The sequence below is a fragment of the Colletotrichum navitas genome, assembly GCF_030913465.1.
Source record: "Colletotrichum navitas strain CBS 125086 chromosome Unknown LY79scaffold_38, whole genome shotgun sequence".
In the NCBI taxonomy this organism is placed as follows: Eukaryota; Fungi; Ascomycota; class Sordariomycetes; order Glomerellales; family Glomerellaceae; genus Colletotrichum; species Colletotrichum navitas.
The window spans coordinates 17,442-33,536 of NW_026850584.1; the positions used below are offsets into that span (position 1 = coordinate 17,442).

General features: G+C 51.9%; 3 protein-coding genes across 3 annotated transcripts; all 3 read right to left on the reverse strand.

Annotated features, from left to right (window-relative positions):
- Positions 1 to 838: 838 nt before the first annotated feature.
- Positions 839 to 3,227, reverse strand: LY79DRAFT_517543 (phytase; the record flags this gene model as incomplete). The annotated part of the gene is made up of 3 exons (XM_060554948.1): positions 839 to 1,610; positions 1,670 to 2,637; positions 2,703 to 3,227. The coding sequence occupies 3 exons, from the start codon at positions 3,225 to 3,227 to the stop codon at positions 839 to 841; spliced, it is 2,265 nt and encodes a 754-aa protein (XP_060413047.1).
- A 1,507-nt stretch (positions 3,228 to 4,734) lies between these two features.
- LY79DRAFT_670536 (cytochrome P450) lies at positions 4,735 to 5,570 on the reverse strand (the record flags this gene model as incomplete). Its single annotated transcript, XM_060563790.1, has 3 exons — positions 4,735 to 5,091; positions 5,141 to 5,395; positions 5,487 to 5,570. The coding sequence occupies 3 exons, from the start codon at positions 5,568 to 5,570 to the stop codon at positions 4,735 to 4,737; spliced, it is 696 nt and encodes a 231-aa protein (XP_060413048.1).
- Positions 5,571 to 7,636: 2,066 nt separating this feature from the next.
- LY79DRAFT_670537 (uncharacterized protein) lies at positions 7,637 to 9,099 on the reverse strand (the record flags this gene model as incomplete). The annotated part of the gene is made up of 2 exons (XM_060563791.1): positions 7,637 to 7,953; positions 8,007 to 9,099. 2 exons carry the CDS (start codon positions 9,097 to 9,099, stop codon positions 7,637 to 7,639), a joined length of 1,410 nt encoding a protein of 469 aa, XP_060413049.1.
- Positions 9,100 to 16,095: the final 6,996 nt, after the last annotated feature.

The window sequence follows — 16,095 nt, forward strand, 5'->3', positions numbered from 1 at the left end:
TTCCTGATGAAATTCTTCCATCTCCGTTTCATCCCCCTTTGCTTGTTCTTTCAGCAGTCTGTGTTTTCCCTTCATACAAACTCAACCACCTCAGTGGCACCTGACCATTGGACTCCATCATCTAGGCCCCGATCTGGATACAAGAGAACCCGATCGATTGTTCCTTCAACGATCCATCGTTGCTAGCTAGATAGGTATAGCTCGCTCGGAAGCACTGATTACGCGGAACGTGAAATCTGTCATTGTTCCAGCATTCAACGTGGCCCAGGAGAAGCTGTCTTTGTCTTTGAGCTGGAAAAAAGGGTTCCTCACTTGGGGTAATAACACGGAAACACGTGCTGCCAGTGGAGTGGTTCTCTCAGAGTTCAGCCGTCTCATTCCATAGTATCTTGCTTCTACATGAATAAACCTGTTGAGGGGAGGCTCTCTCCCGACTGTCCCTCATACGGCTTCTGGAACGACCCAACCAGAAGAGTATCAATCCGTTTCCTGAGCCACAGTGTTGACCTTCGTGGTCGGTGCCGTGTCAGTCATCCCACAAGTCCTGTCTATCAATATTACCACCACCGAGTGAACCGCGCCTCAATCTCTAAAACAGCTTCAGTCGCTTGATGTGAGCACATTCCATGGAAAAAGTAACCATTAGCCCTCCTGTCCCTGTCTAGTGGAATAATATAATTAACAAGTTCGCCTTACTCGCAAGATGCCGACAGTCAGCGACACGTAGCACGCAGAGCTGGTGTACGCTGGTCATCATATGTTCTCGTTTGTAGTATATACTCGAATGGTATGTTTGTGTATGGAGTCCCCGGTCTCTCGCCCGCATTACGTTTGTATCTTACTTCCTCGGGTCCCAATCTGCGTCTACATCATCCAAGAGGTTGAGCGACTTGAGCGCATCTGAGCCAAGAATCCTCTCCAGGCTCACCAGCTTGAAGCTAGCCTCGGCACTTGTGCTGCCATCGGGCAACTGATTCGCGTCGTCGTGGGTGACGACGACGCCGTGAGGGAAGTCCTCGTTCAGACGAGTGCCGACGGCGGCGATGCCGTCGGTGTTGGACACTGCATCGACCTGACCGTCGGAGGACTTGGTGATTGTGAACGTCGTCACGTACTCGTGGGGTTCGGCGCGCCTGTACACGTTGTAGGCGCTGACGCCCTTGTTAGAGACGATCACATAGCCCTGGTCAGGCTTCGCGCCGTACACCAGGCTGACGCCCTCGACATCGGCGTGCGTCTGACCATCGCCGACGTAGGCAATCCGTAGGCCTTCCTCACACGAGTCGGGCTCGGCACCGTACCGCCAGAGAGCTGCAGGCCCCTCGCCCAGGAAGATCCAGCCGTTGTCCTCGTCGGTCACGCATCCCTCGACCTGTCCGCCCGAGCCGCCAGTGAAATCGCGTACCAGTGTCGTTCGGAGTGTCCCGTTGCACGTCGAGGTCAGCTCGTATTGCAGGTAGCGAGCGGACTTTTCGTTGACAAACAAGTACTGCTTGCCGGTCTTGGGAGACTTATAAACACAAGACCCGTAGACGCTATAATCGGGCACAACAGGCTGAATGCCGCCAGGAATCTCCTTGAGCGTGCCGTTTGAAGTCATTTCGAAGAGGCTGAAGCTACGTCAGTCACGGTCTTGAGAAAAATCGCAGGAGGACCAAGTATGACTCACCAAAGGGTATCATCTCCGCGACAGGCGGCGAAAGCGAGGTCTACCTTTCGGCGACCCACTTGAAAATCGTAGATGATATCGACCTTGTTGGGCTCAGCGGCGGGTATGGTCTGAAGCAGCTTGCCAGTGAGATCGAAGACACCCAGGCCAGCACCGGCAGTAGACTTCGTCGTAGTGATAATGCGGGATTCCTCCGCCGACACGGGCGAAATCCAGATGGCCGGATCGTCGCCGTCGCCTCCGTTTTGGTCAGTCTCGTACGAAGGCTCGACGAGGAGGAACGAGCAGTGAAGGCCTCCCCACCCATCTTGACATTTGCACTGGTTGGGCCCGACGCATTCGCCGCGTCCGGAGCAGTTGTCGGTACACTGGAACACGTCGCATTTGTCGCCGGTGAAGCCGGCGAAGCAGGCGCAGCCAGCTCCGTTCGCCTGGCAGTAGCCGTTGCCTGAGCAGGCTTCACAGATGGTGGAGCGAGTGCGGCATCCAGCCCGGTTCCGGGGGTCGTAAGCGGTGTTGACTGACACTCCCAGCTCGCCGAGTGCGCCGTCCAGAGACACCAAGCCAAAGCCTTCAACATCAGGATCCGCCTCCAAGGCAAAGCCGAGGGCCCCGCTTGGGTACTTGGAGGTAAATCCCTGGTAGAGACTGAGGCCTTCCACTTCAATGTCCTCCAAACCAGTCAATTGGATGCTACCGAGAAGTCGAAACGGGTATTCGTAGACGCCGATGGTGTCTTCTTGGGCCACGAACAAATAGTCCAGGCCAGCGGTGTTGGAGACATAGACGGCAATGCCAGTAACATCATCTGGGGCTTCGCCGAGCTTGGTGATTTCGGGCGCAACGGTAGATTCCTTGAGGTCAAAAATGTAGAGGTCTTTGTCATCCTCGGCAGTGGCTATCATCTTCGACTGAGATCTGACCACGGCACAACCCGAGAACTCGGTCGGAATCGGAAAGCTTTGAACCTGTAATAGAAAGTCAACGAATGGTGAAGAAAATGAGGGGTCCGAAACAGGCCATAGATGCTCACCTCAACCAGCTCGACAGAGTCCTTCCCTTGACGAATGAGGTACTGCACAGCCCGGGTCTTTCCGAAGAGATAGACATAGTCGTTCAGACTCCTGCTGCGCCAGGGGCAAAGAGCGGACCAATCCCCGAGCACTGTCGTTTGCGCAGACTCGATTTCGGTGAAGGCCGGTAGTTCGTAGACTCGGATAATGGAATCCGGCATCGCGATCGTGACTGCAAGGTCTTTGCCGGCGACATCGTAGACTGCCGTGATGAGCTTCGTTCGGCCGGTGGTCACCGACTTGACCTCGGAAAGGGGCGAGTCGCTGTTCAGGTCCCACGCGTGGAAGCCTCCCGTGGCCGCCTCTTCATCGTTGCCAAGAAGCAACGGCTTGTCCTCGGAATAGTATATGGTTGTCCAGTCCGAATCCAGCTCGCCACCGATCAGGCTCGTGATATTGAGCTCAAGATCGACGGCAGCAGATAGCCAGGGATGCACCGCTACAGCGACGATGGCCGCAGCACAGGTGAGGTACTTGAGACCCATGGCAGCTGAGTCGAGTCGAAAGAAGGCAGCTTGACAAAGCAAGACAGGCAAGCGAAACGCTCGCCAATTCAAGAGGACCAAACCCCTTATCATGTCATCTTATTCCCACGCGCCCCGGATGGAAAGCGGAAGTCAGTGGGCCCCTCGCGACTTCAGCCCCAATGACGATGCGCCAAAAAGAAGGCCACAAAGTGGTGGTGTACCGAACCTTCTTCTGCTCATTTACGGGACAAACTCGAGTGGAGGAAGGCCGTGTGTGACATGAAAATCTCCGGGGTCCCCTTTGAGTGAAACGTGTGGTGAAAAGAGGGAAATCGATTGGTGCGTTGCGTTTCCACCCCTGGAGATGACCGTCTTGGCAGCGGGACGTGGATGACTGAGCGGCGTAAATTGCTTCTTAGATCACCGAACGAATGAGCGTCTGTCTTTGCCTGGCTGGCACCAAACTCAATTCCTGCGTCGGCTCGATTCGCACTGCAATTGTATCATGTCCTCGGCGAAGCTCCCGAAACTCCCGAAACATTGCCGTTTTCTACCTTCTCCAACCAAGTGATTGGTTCACTTGATCCCGCTGGTTTCCCCGGTGGGCGCTTAGATCTCGTCGTGGGCTCCGGGAGCCTGGGACTGAGCTGTCATTGTTTCATCACCCACCCCCATGCAAGTAACTCGATAATTACTACGTATAAGAACCCTGAAAAGTGGGTTCTCCTCCATCCCCCCTTCTGCCGCTATGAACCTTTTGCCTAGTGGGGGTAGCCACTTCTCGATGCTCTATTTGCTGATCGACGCCAACCACAGTGGATGGGAAGTCACAGACACCAGAATATGTCTACACTCCCATCGAGAAGTCTTGAATGAATGCTACGGATACTCGAGTTAATATTACTCTGCTCGGTGGGATGTACACCACGAGTATGTAAGTAATATTTATGCCTTTCAAACTCACTTCAATTCTCACGATAGGCAAACTCGGTCGGTTGAGTTACTCAAATTGTGGCATTTGTCTTCAAGTTTGTTGATAACCGTACGCTAGCGTTGGAGTAGTGCTCGAGGTAACAAATCACGGTCTCATTTTCGCTCTCCTCTAACTTCATATCGCGGCAATAGACTAAGTATATAAGGGGAGGTCTAATCAACGTGGTATTATGGGGCTCGTACAGTTCTCAGTTTTGAGGGGAGCGACAACCTTCAATTCTAGGATATCTATACAGTCATACTTCAAATATGAAAATACAGGTATACAGGTTACGATGTAATATCAACAACCAAGCTTTGAGCCTGACTTTCCGTAGAAACTCATTTCCTGGTTACTTGCTTTTTCAAGCCGTTTTTCCGGGGGTGAGGAAGACCTTGAGAGGCGCCTTCTCCCACAGCAAGTACCCCCGACTCCGTTGATCCCATCCGTTGCTCTCATCGGCTAATCTCATGTCAAAGAAATTCACCGGACTACGAAACGTGGCCCAATGCCAAACTTGGACAGTTGTCTTGTTGCACGTGTTAGCGACTTCTATCTGTGTTTGTCGCGAGTTGAGTTGATGATTTGACTTGCGTCGGGAGGCACATATTCTCCCAAGAAGACACCGCCGTCGCTGTTCACTTTGCGCGGCATTCTAGTCGGGACCGGAGGATACATCCTCAAGCCCTCGTTTATCACGGCATGCATATAGGCAAGCTTCTGCGAGCTACTCATGTCGATATCGGCTTCGGATGCAAACGTGTTGCGAATCTCATCACTGAGCTTTTTCAGAGCATTGGGGTTTGTCAAGAGGTAGTACGTCGTAGCCGAAAGCGCTGTCGCGGTAGTCTCGGAACCAGCAGTAATGAGGATCGCCGCATTGGACTTCAACTCTTCAAAAGTGAGTTCCTGTGGCGTCTTAGTAATTTCACATCTTCTGCTAGCGTAATTACCGTACCTCAGAGCCGCTTCTCTTTTGCAACGTGGAACCCATAAAATCTGGTCGCTCAGTCTTGCTTGCAAGTCGTTTCCTGACCCTTACGATGGGACCAAATTTCTGATGCAGCTCCAGAATCTTGTGATGCGCCTGACCCGAAACACTGCACAGAGCGTGAGGTATCTTAGTGGCGGCCGGTAGCTTATGGCCAGGATACCTGTACAGTGGGTGGAAATAGACGTTGTAAATAATGGTTCCGAAAACGTAGGCAAGAGTCTATGAGCTGTCAGCCTCGGTGGCATCAGACGGCTTTGAAACCGATGACAGATGATCGGTCAACGCTGCCAAGGCTTGAAACTACACTTACCACCAAAGACACAAATCCAATCAAAGCCAAGGGAGCCATGTTGAAGTTGACGACATAGCTCAGAAAGCCTGTGTGAGCCGCCATGATGTTCTTGGTTAATAAGCGGGTTAATCAAACATCAAGGCAACACTGAGATGATTGCTGAGACAGTGAGGTTGAAATTGCCCCCAAAACACACAACAATCGAATGCGCGAGAGCATCTTGATCAAGACTGACGAAGATGGCGGGGTTCGGATTTCGCTCAAGGTTTCCAAACCCAATGTCCCCTACCATTTATCGCGAGCGGTCGTAGACCTGCGTAGTTATCAGCCCATGCATGCCATGAAACAAGACGGCGGGACAAAATTAAGTATGCGACAGCGAGGATCATCTCAGCCAAGAGAGGGTTATCGTCGGTGTCTGCCTTTTCCCGCCATGACGTTGGGACATGACACTTTTACATCATTGCATAATCCGATCCATCTGGCCCGATTTGACGGTATGCGTAACAAAACACGTAACTCCCTGCCCACAGCAGAAAAAGCCTGCTACACTGCAAGTAAGAAGCAATCTCCTACCCAAGTAGCCTATAGCAAAGGCGCTATATTTTATACAGCATGCGTCCTTGAATCTCTAGTGCAATGATTTCCCAGCTTCAGATTCGTAAGGTTTCCAACTTGAGTTGATATTCTAACAGACTGCGTCATTTTATCCACAATTTACACCAGTCACGAAACATTCACTACTACTATTGCAGTATGGCTTTGCTAGCGTACATTTTAAGATTCAGACCGTCAGGTAATCTTCTGAAGCCATAGTCAACCCAAAGTTCGTTGCAATTTAACTGTGTAGTACAGAAGGCGTTTCCGTGAAAAACAAGACGAGCATTGTCTGGCTCAACAAAAAGAAGGAAAAAGAGAATACTAAAAGGAAAAAGAACAAAGAAAAAAAAAAGAAAGAAAAAAAAACCTACAAAGCCGTGGTATACAGGTGTGGGTCTGTCTTACTGTTTGATTAAGTCGATCCATCATGCTTAAACCGGTTTTTCGGCAGTTCCGCTCACTCGGAAAGAACCTCCCGACATCACATCACGTCTTGCTTGAGCCGTTTCAACACGCCATGCACCTTAAAACACCCAAAATTCGGGTTCTACTTCTTCGTGATGAACACTCTTGAACAAACGTAGTTCCATCCGCTTATTCTATGCTGCGATTAACATCAAAGTGGTCGGCTCCTCTCTTGCGCCACCAGGTTCTTGGTCATACCCCGCGTCCACGACGATAGTTGCATCAGATCCACTGCAACTTCACCTGTTCTGAGGGCTAGTGCGGGCCTATTGCAACCGAGCCTCTCATTGGAATCGACGGACCAGTCATCTAATTACTGCCTCAAAGACGAATGAGTTACCGCATATGAAAATACCGGTGACTACATTGGGCCAGGCCAAGACCAAGACACGTTCGAATAGCAATGATCTCTAGATTTCATGAGTAGTTGTATGATATACAGATATGAAACATTCTTCCTTCATTCTTGTGGTATCGTCCTCCAAGTCCACCGTAACATAAACATAGTCGTAAAGAGAGTCGGAAACAATTATAGCGCCTCTACAGAGTCTATTACACCGCGCAAGACAGCCCGGCATCCTGACATCCGTCTGTAAGCTGCCATGATTCCCAGTTGCCACTTGAAACAATCCAATCATTGTTTGTGACCACCAACTCACATGCTAGGCGTGCCTCGGCGTATGCTTCTGACCCTGTAAGCACGCACGTTGCAATAGCGCTTAGTGGTTCGACATGCGGACTGGCCCAGTAAACAAGTCTTCGTCCCACATCGGGATTTTTTTTTTGTCTTTTTTTCTTTTCTGTCGCACCTCTCTCTCTCTCTCTCTCTCTCTCTCTCTCTCCTTCATCAGCAACACCCTTTTCTCATGCCCCCTTGGACGTCTTCTATGTCCGACGCTGCGTAGGCAGTCGTACCAAGAGGGCGCAGATCAATATCAACACCAACGCCTATACATACCGCAAAGATAATGTGAAAGCAGAAGGGCCGACTGGTACAGAAAGTATTTATAAAGAAATTCAAATGTATTAAGGCTCCATACGACTGGCCGTAAGGGGGGCACGCTTGTCAGGCCATCATGTTGTTGTTGAGCATGGCACGTCGCCTAGCCCAAGAGTTGGTTGACATGATACCACGTGAAAGGATCTGCTGAGGCTTCCACCCTGTACTGGTGGATTGAGCCATCCACAAGGGTGTAATAACGCTGAGATTGGGTTGCGGCGATCGCAGTTGCGTTGCCAAAGGTTTTATCGAGGCTCGGCGGCCTCACCGTCCAGGCCGTTCCGTTCCAGTGCGCCGAGACCAGCATGCCGTTGGCGGTGAGGTATGTGGCCAGGCTCTCAGTCCAACCAGTGGATCCGAAACTCAAGGAGGCGATCTCAGGCGCAGGATTGGTGGGGAGTTTGGAGGTGAGTGGGTTTCCTGGTCATCTGGTCAGTCGGGATTCGTTTCGTTGCAAGAGTGCCTATGCTTACCAAAGTTGCCAAACTCCCAGCGATGGTCGGTCAAGGGCCCGGAGAGCAGCTCCATGAGGTTGTCGTTGGCGGACTGGTAAACGCGGATGGCGTTGGCGTCGGTTCCCGTCGGGCCGCCGCCGTTGAAGTCGGTGAAGCCGTTCATGGAAAGGCCGCTGCCCGGGACGACCTTGGTGCTGATAGAGGGCATGGCCTGCCATTGTAACTTGGTCGAGTTCACAAGCTGGATTTGTCCGTTGCTCTCATACGCGAGCAAGAGCGTGTCGGTGCAGCTGGGGCAAACTTGCCAGTATGCGGCAAGGCGAGAACCGTTGGAGGCCTGCGGGTTAAGGGTAGGGTTCAAAGCACCCGGCATCCACTGGTCGGTGACGGGGTTCGGGGAGTAGACCTCGGAGACGGTGTTGTCTCTCTGCAGGTAGTAGAGGCTGACCTGAAACCTGTTGGTGACACAGGCCAAAGGGGTGCCAGGCATGACGTCCAACGCCGGGATGGAGGAGGAGTTCATGACGCTGGCCGTGACGTTTCGCTTGGTCCATGACCCGCTGAGGGAGTCGAAGAGCATGACGTTCAGGCCGTTGAACTTGTCCTGGTAGAAGACGGCGGCGCGACCAACGTTGTTGGTGTCGGTCCAGTTCGTCGCGGCCAAGCTGGAGTTCTCGAGGATGACGGAGCTCTTGCTGTCAACCGCAGGCGCTCCGTCAGAGCTGCCGGTCTTTCCCATAGTAAGGCCTATAGCCAGACCGAGGATTAGAACCAGCGCCACGGCGATGCCGACGGCGGCGAGGATGAAGGTCTTCCTCTTCAGGCCCAGAATCGTCTTCTCCTCCCGCTGGGGAGTCATGGCCTTGGGATTGAAAAAGCTAGCATTGTCGTCGGTGGTGGTCCTCGAAGGCGGAACGATTGGCGAGTTGGCCATGGTGACGGGTGCGACGTAGGCTGGTGCGGGTGAGACGATAGGAGATGGGCTGGACGTGGCCTCCTGGAATTTGCTGTCGATGACGCACTTGTCGCTCGGCATCATCGACTGGCGCATCACCACCTCCAGGTCGCTGTAATCCTTCTTGTCCATCGCGTAATCGGTCTTGGAGTCCATGTTCGCGTCTTGAGTTGCCTGCTCGAGTTTGGAGTTGTACGTATCGTGTGGGTCGGGACGATTCTCTCTTGTCGTGGGAAACTCGGCAGCTCAAGTCGTGATCGTGAACGTGGTCCGGCCAATGTGTGGTAAGAAAGTAGGTAAGAGGCTAGTTAGTTGTTAGAACCATGAGCCAGCATGGCTCTGAAAATAGAAAAGGTGGAATTGATATTAGCAAGACAAGTGTGAAAGAGCGAAAAGAACGAATGACTGCCTAGAAGGGGAGGGAGTGTTAGAGGTAAAGGGTTGGAGAGGGGGTGGGCGGGGATCAAGAGGAATAAGCCTTCAGACGAAGGAGCATTGAAGACTGCAAAAGGCATCAAAACCGGGCATGGTCCCCACAGCGTGTAGTGCCTGTTACAATGGCATCCTTCTTCTATGGTAGTTCCCGGGCGAGGGGCATCCGGATGATTGATTGGGGTTCTCGTCAACCCCCCCCCCCCCCCCAAGACATTGCACAGGTCTAAGGCAGGGGTTGTGAGACTGTGATCAGATTTCTGCAACTACATCAATGGCAGGAAATGTGTTGCCGAATCCCCTCGAGTGTGAATGAATCGCGCAGTCTGCCGGGCTATGCCTGGTCGCTTGCCCGAAATGGTACATTAACACATGGGCATGCAAACCTATTGGAGAAGTTCCATTCGCTGATTGGACGTAGTTCTGGAGACCTCTTAAGCTGTTACCTTATAGCGCGGGCTATGCAGTTGAATGACTCGAGCAACGAGGACATGCCATCCCGTCATCCGGTGTTTCACAAGAGGCCTCTCCGTCCTGCTTTTGGATAGGCAGAGGCTCGGCCGAATGAATTCTGTATTCCATTGTCGAACTTTATTGTCGACTCCGACTTCTCGAATGGGGACTCGAGGCAGTTGTAGAAAGAAAAAGAAAAAAAAGAAAAAAAAAACCCTTCATTGACAGTCGAGATATGTTCAACGATGGTTGACAACAGTCGCAGAAGAGTGGAACCATAACCGCAGGCAACAACCGCGCTGTAGATGCGGCGGCTATGTGCCAATGCGAGTGCTTGGTCAGGTACATCCCCCTATACGGGACAGCAAGACGAGGGTGTGTAAGAGAATGCAGTTTCCTGGGTCTTGCTCCCAGGGCCCCCAGGACATATCCACACAAGGCGGCCAAGTGACCCATACTTGCGAACGGACACGGAGCATGGCGCAGGTCGCTACCCAGCACTGAGGGTGACTTTGGCAGGACCATCGCGTTGGGATGTTTGTTACTCTATGGTTCAGGAAGATGCATCGTGATATCTTCGAGGGTCGAGCAAAAGCGGGAGAAGAAGGACTCTCGCCAAAATGACTTGAAAGACCCTCACGGCCAGGTCCGTCTCAGCCGACGAGGAGGTGCAAAAACTCATAGACAGGCCCAGTGATTAGTTGCCAAGACATGACGAACCCCGCCCTTTGCTGGGTTCATTTCTGCCGCTCATCAGCAAGCGTACGGTCTCTCTACTACGTACTAGATCGAGTCTCTGAAGTCTGGATATACTATGTACTCCTGAGTCTCCTCCGCAGCCTCCACAATGGCAGTATCGGATTCGCCACCTCGATGGCAGCCCAAGCACCAATTCAGTCTAGTAACAGCTTCTTTGTGGCAGCCCCAAGTTTTTAGCCTTCAGCCTTAAGAATCCGTCTCCACAGCTCCGTCGGTACCGTAGACACTCGCGAGATTGATAAAGCGCTAATTAGAAGGCTAACTGTAAGAGGTAGTAGGCTAGCTAAATTCAGCTAGCGTACATCTACTGCGCTAAGCCCTTATTGGAAAGCGGTCAACTACTTGACCCCACCTACCTTCTTGCCAGCCAGCCAGCCAGTCCATCCAACCTATTCAGCCCATCTAGATCCCTGCTTCTGCCAGCAGACTATACCCCTTACAGCGGCCGTCAAAGCGGCTGCTATGCCCCTTGCCGATTAGCGTTTTATCAATCTCGCGAGTGTCTACGGTATGTCTTCGCGGGCGTCAAAAGGAGTGGCTGCGCAAGAATGGCAGTTTTAAACTACGCATCTCAGTGGCAGGTTTGGAGATACGCGCCCCACACGCGCCATCGTGCACGTGGGTACCGACCATTGTGCAAACATGTCTCGTTCCAAGCCCCTTGGAATAAGGGTGATGCAGAAGATCAACTTCGCCAGGAGGGTCTTGGAGCGGTGGGAGTACTGAAACAACATTGACTTGCGATCATCCACCAAGTCCACCGTTAAACCAGTGCGGCTGGCTTCGGTTGTAAGAAGAAGGGAAAAATCTTTCCAAGTGACACCCTGGCGGGAACGGAACTATGAGCAGCTCCTGGCTAGGCGATTGCAACGACCAAACAGTTCTGGCCTGTGTATCCGTCCGTTAGAGGCGTGAAAGCACAGAGAGTGGAACTTGTGCGGCGGTGCCGTGGGACCATCTACCATGGTAGCGCAACCATGCGAGGATGCGAAGAGTGCGGATAACCCGAGGGTGTGCGGCAGGGGAAGTCTCGAGACGGGGCAGACCATGGGCCGCTTGTCTAAAAAGCCCTGGCGGAGAGCTACATGGTGGACATTCTTCCCCGAAAGAAAGAAATGAATCAGTCCACGCCATGTTCGTTCGTTTCATCCGCTTCGGCCGGCCACGCTCTCGGTAACCCACATAGCGACCCCGTTCTTGCCAACTTTCCCCCTCTTCCCTAAACTCTTCCCCTCGTCCCTGATCCGTACAAATATCAACCATAGTACCGCTACTCATGATACGGGTGGTTGGTGTGACTGGAGTCTTCCGAGGTACGGATACTTCGAAGCAGGTGACAGGTTTCCGTGCGCCCCCGCCTGGAGAATCGATCCAGTGGCAGGGCCATTCCTTTACTTAACCAGATCAGAGGACGTGTCAAGTGCCATACTGGCATACGTAGCCAAGGGGGAGATTCGTAGGGTCGCTCAGGTTTACAACGTTATGAAAGCACGGTAGAAAAACATGGTATAAGCATTACGCCTGATACTCGACACAATACACGAAGTGTCAGACGATGGCTCTTGAAAATGACAGAAAGATAAAGCCAAGAAATGAAGAAGCCAAATAGATTCAAGGCCGCCCGTACTTCCTTAGATAATGAGTTTCCGCTGATGGCGGGCATTGTCGATTTCGCGGAAGCACGCTCTGCTGTTGCTGGGCAAAGTCTTCGGTCAGACGATCAGTCACGTCACATTTCCGTCTGCCGCCCGCTCCAGTAGGCGGGTCTGTCGGTCCGTGAATTCTGGCGAACATGTGGCCGAGATAACGTCCCTGGCCAATGACAAGGATCCCAATCAGGGCCCTAACTTCACTTGCCAGCACCTACGTGAAACTCGGTTCAAGTCTTCCGGCCGAGAGACTTGAATACCAGATCACCGGCTGAAGGTTCCCCAACTTGCCCTCCCCCCCCCCCAGCTCAGATCCCTCTGGCTGTCCCTCTATCCATAGATTCGGGTGCAATGAGCACAGGCAGCTTAACCGGACGGGGCTCTCCTCGAGGGGGCGTTGATCAGAGTGTTGCGCCAGGAAAGCTGCGAACATTCACAGTGGGCAAAACAGTCGTGTGGCGGCATCGTTTCAAAGTTCGCTACCAGACTTTGCAATGCATTTTGACGGTTGACAAGATGGATCGAATAACCTGCTTAGGGTAAAAAGAAGATTGGTTTACCTGCAAACAGGGGTATTTCTCACTGGATCCGTTGAAACAGCATACCCGGCTGCAAAGCGGTAAGGCGTGTGAATCCAACCCTCGTGTGTCCTGGGATGAGACGAACTGCTGCACGGCGGTGTGACGGCCGAGTCAGACACACATAGGGAACACCAAGAATGCATGGAAAGGAAGGACGCTAGCTACTGTTGGCGCAATCACATATGCCGATACTGCCCAATAGAAACATAGACCAAAATGCCCAGCCTCCAACGCGTGCTTGCGATTCATGAAAAACCAATCTACGACTTACTCACGACAGTGCATATAGTACGCCGGTCTAGAACAACCAGACGAAAAAAACTCTTGCACGCTCCACAGCTCAATATGAAACCCATCTAGCCGCTCCATGCGACAGGTCCCTCAAGGAGCCGTCTTTAAAATCGCTGACACGGACGCTGCGTTCGTGATATCCCGCGTTGCCGCCAGCGCTCCTAGATCCGTGCTCGCCCACCATGCGCGGCCAGCGGACGAACCGGTTGCATCGCCTCAGACGGCCGCGGCTGCCACGTGGGACGCCGGTTGTTAGCCGCTGGATGCGCCGACTTGCTCTGAAGAGGAACGAGCAGCGCCCTCATTTCGGCGTCCCCGCCCTCTAGCGCCGTCCCCCACGTCTCGCGCGGGGGGGCGCAGAAAAGCGGGCATCCCGTGTGAGGTCGGCGTCCGCGGGCCGATGTTGCGTAAACATTAGCGGCCGGGCTGGCTTGCCGGCAGATTTTACGTCGGAAGCTAGTTGGCGCCAGTTTCTCTGTGTACACGAGAGTCGGAATGGTCTTATAACTCGGTGTTCTTGCCACCAATGTAAGAATATTGATGGCCGCCGGGTCGATAGCGCCGACGGGCTGTCCGAAGGTCCCAAATGCTACGGGATATGGCAGCGCCACCCAGAAAGACGTTGGCGACGGCATAGGTATCGAGTGTCAGTGATCAGCAGCGCCGTAGATGCCCCGACAGCGAATGAAAAAGTCCAAATTCATACTACCTAGGTAGAGCTTCTCGATGGAGGTTCATGGGGTCGTCGCACTTCCGGTAGCCCTTGGATGATGCCGGCGACAAACATTGTGGCTTTCAAGAAAGGATTGTCCATGTCTACTCCTGAGGCAATGTTAACTATCACAAGGTCCACGTATGCTCTAAAATCATGGAGCTGGTTCATAACACGTCAAGGCCCCCTCATCCACGGATCTGCAGCTGGGAGAGACCACTGCGAGGCTGTTGGCACCGGACTTTAGATACGTAACGGCGGGAGAGAGACCTCTAAGACCTCGCACGACGAGACGAATCTGATCACATGAAAACAAAAACACGACCTCTAGGGCGCTACAATGCTCTTAATGCTTGTCCCTATTCGGCCTCTCCATGAGCTATCGCAAGATACCTGGAACACATCAGGCCATGGCAAAAAGTAGATAATCGACAGCGAAACAAAGTTGTATCATCAAAGTTGCAAACTGTTACAATGACCCATATCATCTGTGGAGTACACCGTCGATCCCAGATAGATTAGATATCGTTTGTTCATATGTCGTCCAAGTAATTGTGGATAATGAAGATCTTTCCCATAACCCAAAGAGCCTGCCTAACTATCAGCACTTTTCTGCAGATTCATATTACGCTCACCCCTCGTCCCTGTCCACACTGAGAAGCTCAAGTTATGATGACCCATGACCACGCGCAGCAAAGTGTGATTCAAATCCTCGTGGCGCAGATTACCTTGATCTTTTCGTAAAAGCCTCGAATATCAACAGGGACCAGAGCTAGAGGACTATGGCGAGTAAAGCATCGCCAATTCATCGATTTATCCACTCTGCAGGGAAGCCCCGTGCGGTTGATGGCATTGATTGATAAACCAAGCTTGCTTAAGTGGGCGGCATTATTGGTTTAGTGCTACCTTAGTTGGTCATACGCATGAGTGGCTATATTGAAGCGGGTCCGTGCCGTCGGCGGGAGCCTTTGGCGGCCTCTTCTCAACCATGTCCTTATAGCAAATAACCCAGTCGCTTATTCGACCCGGTGATGGAAATAATTTCGGAAGTGACTTCGTCAAAAACCTTAAGTCCGGCCATCACAAAGATGATGGATGTATGTAAGTCGTTGGTTTAGAAGAGATTTCATAGAACGTATATTTGACGGGATGCGATCCGTAGTGAAGTGAAGCTGGAAAACCCAAGTGGTGAAGAAAACTCCTCCTTGATTATTACTGAGTCTGTCGGGAGACGGAGCGACTGGATTTCTAGGCACTGTCAACTTTGGAGCTGATTCGTTAGAACCTGTTCATGATGGCCCTCCAGCGTGTGTTACGCTAATTATGCAACAAAACCGACTTATAGCATCACAGTTTACACTACTTACTCTCGCTATGAGGAATTGAAGGGGGAAATCGTATAATCTCATAAAGGTAACACAAGCCAACGAAAATCCAGTAGTAGTCACCAAACTATGCTCCATCAGGACGATGCTTCTAGTCTTCTTGAGCCTAAGAGAACTGCGCGCTAGCAGAAGTCTTATTTATGTAGAAAAACATTGAATGCCTGAAGGTAAATTGCATCTATCGAGGAATTAGTGTTGCTTGATTCTTCATTTGCTCGCCACGATGACGATATCGGTGACGTAAAGTTGACATTTACAGGCTGCAGACTTATTGGAAGTACAGTTTCCTGTGCTTAGTATGTCATCTGACGATCCCACAGAGCCAACTGAGCTTCTTCAATACTTTTTCAAGCTCATTCTTAGATTCCAAGCAATACCAGTTAAGAAATGGTGGATTCTCTCTTGATGGTCGCTTCGCTCTATGAATATGGACTTCGTCTGGTATCTACAAATTCATGGCTTTGGCCTGGTTGGATGAAGCTGTATCGTAACACTGTCAACTTCGATGCTGAAGTCACTCTCAATAGATGATATAGGGACTAATGGGAGAGCAAAACCCAAGATCCTAGTTCTCATTTGTAGACATGATTGATCCTTCTAAGCTAGAGTCATGACTGGATGCTTGTGTCTAGTATTTGCAGACCACGTGATGATCCACGTGATGCTCGTATAGATTCTCACGCTCGCTCCAGTTATGCCTCAGGCAATAACGCTCGACCAGCGAACAAGACCCCACGGGGGCCAGGACCCTTGACAACCCGCGCGCACTGTCGGCGATTGCTTTACTACTAGCGTACTCAGTGGGGGGGGAGCTTGGTCGAAATTCTTATTCCGCCTCACGCCACCAACATTCTGACACCGTCGTGATCAGACTATCGAAGCAATCGACC